The 5,137-nt window shown below is 40.1% G+C and overlaps 1 protein-coding gene across 1 annotated transcript; it reads right to left on the bottom strand.

The window, feature by feature from the left end:
• Positions 1-211: 211 nt before the first annotated feature.
• Positions 212-3,961, bottom strand: LOC306914047 (uncharacterized protein). The gene is made up of 4 exons (XM_079490934.1): positions 3,697-3,961; positions 3,478-3,571; positions 946-2,044; positions 212-346 (listed from the first exon to the last, which is right to left on the bottom strand). Exons 2-3 carry the CDS (start codon positions 3,566-3,568, stop codon positions 981-983), a joined length of 1,155 nt encoding a protein of 384 aa, XP_079347060.1. The 5' UTR covers positions 3,569-3,571; positions 3,697-3,961; the 3' UTR covers positions 212-346; positions 946-980.
• Positions 3,962-5,137: the final 1,176 nt, after the last annotated feature.

Below are 5,137 nucleotides of genomic sequence, written 5' to 3'. Positions count from 1 at the left end.
ACATTACATTACATAGTATGTAATAGTAGTAGTAGCTAGTAGTATATGCAACTGACCTAAACTAGATTCTATTAACTTGCAGTGGCTTTTGTGAGAATATTCAACAAATCCTTCTACATCTGGTTCTCAATGCATGTGCCATTATATGTTATTTTGTAATTAGACCTTTCCAGCATGTTCACCTAAAAAACAGACAAGCTACACAACAGGGTGCATTATATGGCTTTTATTTGAGGGTCACAAATTATGAAGAAACATCCTTGAAGCCTCTGTGCGCCTTTTAACAATCCTCATGCATTATTAAAAACAATGGTGAGGAGATGATAATCTGGGCGTTACTCTGGAGCTGTGGAAGAAGCACAGAAAGACATGAATACCAAAACCAATGGCAAATAATTTACTCACATGTTTTTGTCAATGATTCACCAGTTGTTATTGGTGTTATTCAAGAGTGCATGTAGTTATATTCTTTGCCCTTGCGCATATTATTACAAAATATTATTTGATATTGTTTTCTGTTTGAGTAAAAAATGCACTCAACTGATAAATCATACTACAAAGCTTTTTATGTCTATGCCTGTTTATGACCTCAATTATATCCTAAAAACCTGAACTTTGAACATTCAGTGGATTTTATGTGGTCTGGAGCTTTCTCTGGGGTTTGGAAGCCTTTTGAGCTGCAATGAAAACAGGCAAAACAGTGAAAACAGTGACATCTGCTGGCAAATCCCATTGACATAATGGAATTTGCAGGCTGTGACATCACAAACAGCAGGAAAAGCAGAGCACTTGTTTGAGCCAGAAAACCCCAGACCACAGAAAATCTACTGAATGTTAAAAGTTCAGGTTTTTTGGATGCAATTGAGCACAGAAAACCTAAAAAGAAAAATTACATGTTACAAGCCCTTTAACAATACAATGTTTTTAATGTGTACAATACAGTACCTTTGACCAACAACTTTTCTTCTCTGTTTATGGGCCTATGCGGAATCCTCAGCCTTTTCACCCTCTTCCAAATCCTCAGCTGTTTCACCCTCTTCCAAATCCTCAGCCATTTCACCCTCTTCTGAATCCTCAGCCGTTTCATCCTCCTCTGAATCCTCAGCTGTTTCATCCTCCTCTGAATCCTCGGCCATTTCATCCTCCTCTGAATCCTCGGCCATTTCATCTTCTCCCAAATCCTCAGACATATCATCCTCTCCCAAATCCTCAGACATATCATCCTCTGCCATGTCATCCTCCTCCGCATCCTCTGACATGTCATCCTCCTCATCCTCTGCCATGTCATCCTCCTCATCCTCTGCCATGTCATCCTCATCCTCATCCTCAGCCTCTTCTGTCTCAGGGACATCTTCGGTCTCTTCTGTCTCAGGGACGTCTTCGGTCTCTTCTGCCTCAGGGACGTCTTCGATCTCTTCTGCCTCAGGGAAGTCTTCGGCCTCTTCTGCCTCAGAGACATCTTCGGTCTCTTCTGCCTCAGGGACATCTTCGGTCTCTTCTGCCTCAGAGACATCTTCGGTCTCTTCTGCCTCAGGGACATCTTCGGTCTCTTCTGCCTCAGAAACATCTTCGGTCTCTTCTGCCTCAGAAACATCTTCGGTCTCTTCTGCCTCAGGGACATCTTCAACCTTTACAGGCTTGGGGACATCTTCAACCTTTACAGGTGTGGGGACATCTTCAACCTTTACAGGCTTGGGGACATCTTCAACCTTTACAGGTGTGGGGACATCTTCAACCTTTACAGGCTTGGGGACATCTTCAACCTTTACAGGTGTGGGGACATCTTCAACCTTTACAGGCTTGGGGACATCTTCAACTTTGACAGGCTTGGGGACATCTTCAACCTTTACAGGCTTGGGGACATCTTCAACCTTTACAGGCTTGGGGACATCTTCAACCTTTACAGGCTTGGGGACATCTTCAACCTTTACAGGCTTGGGGACATCTTCAACTTTGACAGGCTTGGGGACATCTTCAACCTTTACAGGTGTAGGGACATCTTCAACCTTTACAGGTTTAGGGAGGTCTGCCTGCTTGTCATTAGCTACAGCAGGATAAAAAGAAACAGTTTTGTACCATCAGTTTACAGGGTAGACATATTTAGATTTAGTTCTTGTTGGCGCAAATAGTCAAACCTATCAACATGAAATGTCAGCCATAAAATATTGTGCTACTGTTTCAGCTTTCAAACACATCAGTCAATATACAAGATTTGTATTTGGTATACATTATATCTCATATTCTTCGAGCCACACATATAGGGTATTTGGGGGTGGGGCCAAGTCCGCCGTTGTATTGGGGTTGTGGGGTGTGAAATTTGGTAGTATAGTTTTTTTTATTGGCCTAAAATATTGTCTACTGTATATACATACATTCATGAATCCACTTGCTGACGTACCGGCTGTCGGTATTGAGCTATGGCCGTTTTTAGCCCAAGGTGTGTTTTTTGTGAAAAACTAATGCTTGAAATGGATTCAGAATCATGAAAACCCCCTAGTTTGACATACATAAAGCATAATGAAATTTAGAAAATCTTGCCTTATATAGGATGTTAATGGTATGGTCACATATAAACCCCTATTAAAAAGATTGCTCAATACTGACAGCCGGTCAGCAAGTGGATCCATGAATGTATGTATATAGACAATATTTTAGGCCAATAAAAAAGACTATGAATTTCCCACTTTAAACAAAAGAAGCCTGTTGACTGCCAGACTAAAACAACAGGTATCAGCATTGAGTTTGTAAGATGCATTGTATACAGCAGTGGTTTTCAACGAGTGGTCCGGGGACCACCAGTGGTCATTCCAGGTGGTCCCCAGCCAATTGATTGACAGTTTCTTATTAGACCTTATTAGATCTTTAACTCTTGAGAGTTAAATTATTGTTAAACATCTGCATCACTTAAGAATAATTATTTTGATCAACGTTTGCCTGTTATATCTCCTATCGTACCAACATTCACTTTTCAGTGGTCCGTGGCTCAAAAGCAGAATAAATAATGGGCCTTGATATGAAAAAGATTGAAAACCACTGGTATACAGTAATAAAATAAATGTCTATCCTTGCACAAAATTATGGTTAAATATATAGTGCAGTGTGCAGTGGTGCAGTGACCTGCAACATGACAGACATGAAAAAGATGTACACATTAGGCCTACATAAAAATAAAAATAATTCAAGTTCCCGAGCCACAAAAAAGGTGCCGAATCCACACAAGAAGCACCTTTGTTTGCAAGTCCACCACACACATTGTACCAACAACAATGAAAAGATTGGATGAATAAACTAAAGAAAGTAGTATTAAAAATAGCAAAATATACTGCAATTAATGCACACGTTGATTTGCAAGGTTTGTACGATGCTTTGTAATTTTGTGAATGTGTCAAATCTTTATCCTTAAATGTTAATGCAAGGCATTAAGGAGGTGACACATGACAAGAATTGAAATGTTATCTTATGAAACTGCATGGTTACCTGTCTTATCTTCAGCTTTCACATTTTGCAGTGCTGCGCCATTAATAATAGCCACCAGAGCAAAAAGCAGGAACACAATTTGGGTCTTCATTTTCTGCAAGAATGTAAAGGGATGTAAAAAAAAAAAAGCTGTCAGTGTACATGGCCAACAATTATTATAAAGTCTATTCATGTAATTCTCATAAGCAGTAATTGCATTATAGCGAGTATTGAGCTCACCTTTAGTAGTTTTCGGAAGTCCTTGGCGGTGAGAAGAACCTTGAAGTGATGTCTTCAATATGCGAAGAAACTAGTGTGTGAAGTATATCAGACCCATCACTGGAATATATACTCACCCCACTGTTTGACAAATACAAAAGAGTTGCAAATAGCCTTGAGCCATTACAACGTATACTCTGTTTAATCTCTGTTTACATAATTTCTGTGTAACACTAGGGTCCATGTAATTCAGGACACCTGCTGCTCCACTATTGGCTGATCAATGACTGATATTTGTCTGACACCTTTTGCTCCACGATTGGCTGAGCTCGGATCGTCAGATCATTAATGTGTCATTCATTACAATAATAAGGTGAATAGATGAGAATTATCCCTGGAACAAACAGCCAGGGGCAGGGATTATGTTTTTGCTCCTGTACGTCTACGTGTCTGTCTTTGAGCAGCTAATCTGTGTGAAACTTTGAATGCACACTTCCAGTAGGCCAAGGAAGAACCTCCATTCCAAATCAGCCCCATGTTGGCACAATGACAGACCGCTTCACAATTTGGCCAATAACCGTTGAAGGTGGTAGTCCTACAAAAAAATAAAAAATAAAAAAACGTTCAAACTGATCTATCGTAAAATCGTAAATTCTGACATGTTGTTTGTCAAGTTGGCCACTCCATCATATTCTGTTGGTCAACACATATAGAACTTTGGGCCCAGACCGTGTTCCATATAGGTCATATTTTGTCATCTTGCCCTTTTATCATCATTTTACTCTTAGCCTACTGCCTGTTTACTCCGGGTTGTTCTCCTTATCCTATTTATGTCATGTCACCATCCACGTGCCTAATCATCTCAGCCCTTTATTATCCTTTATATTATTTTGTCATACTTATATTATGGATTTCCTGACGCCACATTCAGATTTAATATCTTATATCTTGTTGACTCCTTATTCGGTCTCCATACTGTCTGTCCCCAGTCAAGTTAACTCGCATACTGAGAGGCCTATTTTTATTTGAGACTACATGTATTTGACCTTGGTGCCTAGTGAGAAAGTAGATAGGAGTATTTCTCTCTGTCGAAAGTTTACAGCTAGCAGGGAAATAATGTTATCTTCAGGTTGCCATAGCAACGCCAGCCTCTGTGCTTTCCCGGTCTATGGCCCTCAATGACGGAACCAAGGAAGATGTCACGATACCAGTCTCATCATCCATGTGCTGGTCCAATGAGCGCTCGACAACCAGCGCCACCGTGGGATATTGCGGAAATGAACTATCTATTGAGCCAATGAACGTTTATCAACAACTGACGTGATCTACAGTATAAGCCAGGAAGATACTGTGAAAGGTTCAGTTCGGATCCATATTGGGACAATTGAATACTCTAAATTATATTGCTGTATTGTACTATGATTATTATTATCTGAACCATGTAGCACATTCTCTATGTAAA

Source organism: Electrona antarctica, assembly GCF_951216825.1.
Source record: "Electrona antarctica genome assembly, chromosome: 21".
Lineage (NCBI taxonomy): Eukaryota > Metazoa > Chordata > Actinopteri > Myctophiformes > Myctophidae > Electrona > Electrona antarctica.
This window is presented reverse-complemented; position numbering and strand designations above follow the sequence as displayed.

Bases quoted from the DNA above. Each gene is read 5' to 3' on its own strand.
- LOC306914047 (XM_079490934.1), bottom strand. From the start codon at position 3,568: ATGAAGACCCAAATTGTGTTCCTGCTTTTTGCTCTGGTGGCTATTATT. The intron at 2,045-3,477 runs GTAACCATGCAG...ATCCTGCTGTAG, and splicing joins GAAAGCTGAAGATAAGACAG to CTAATGACAAGCAGGCAGAC.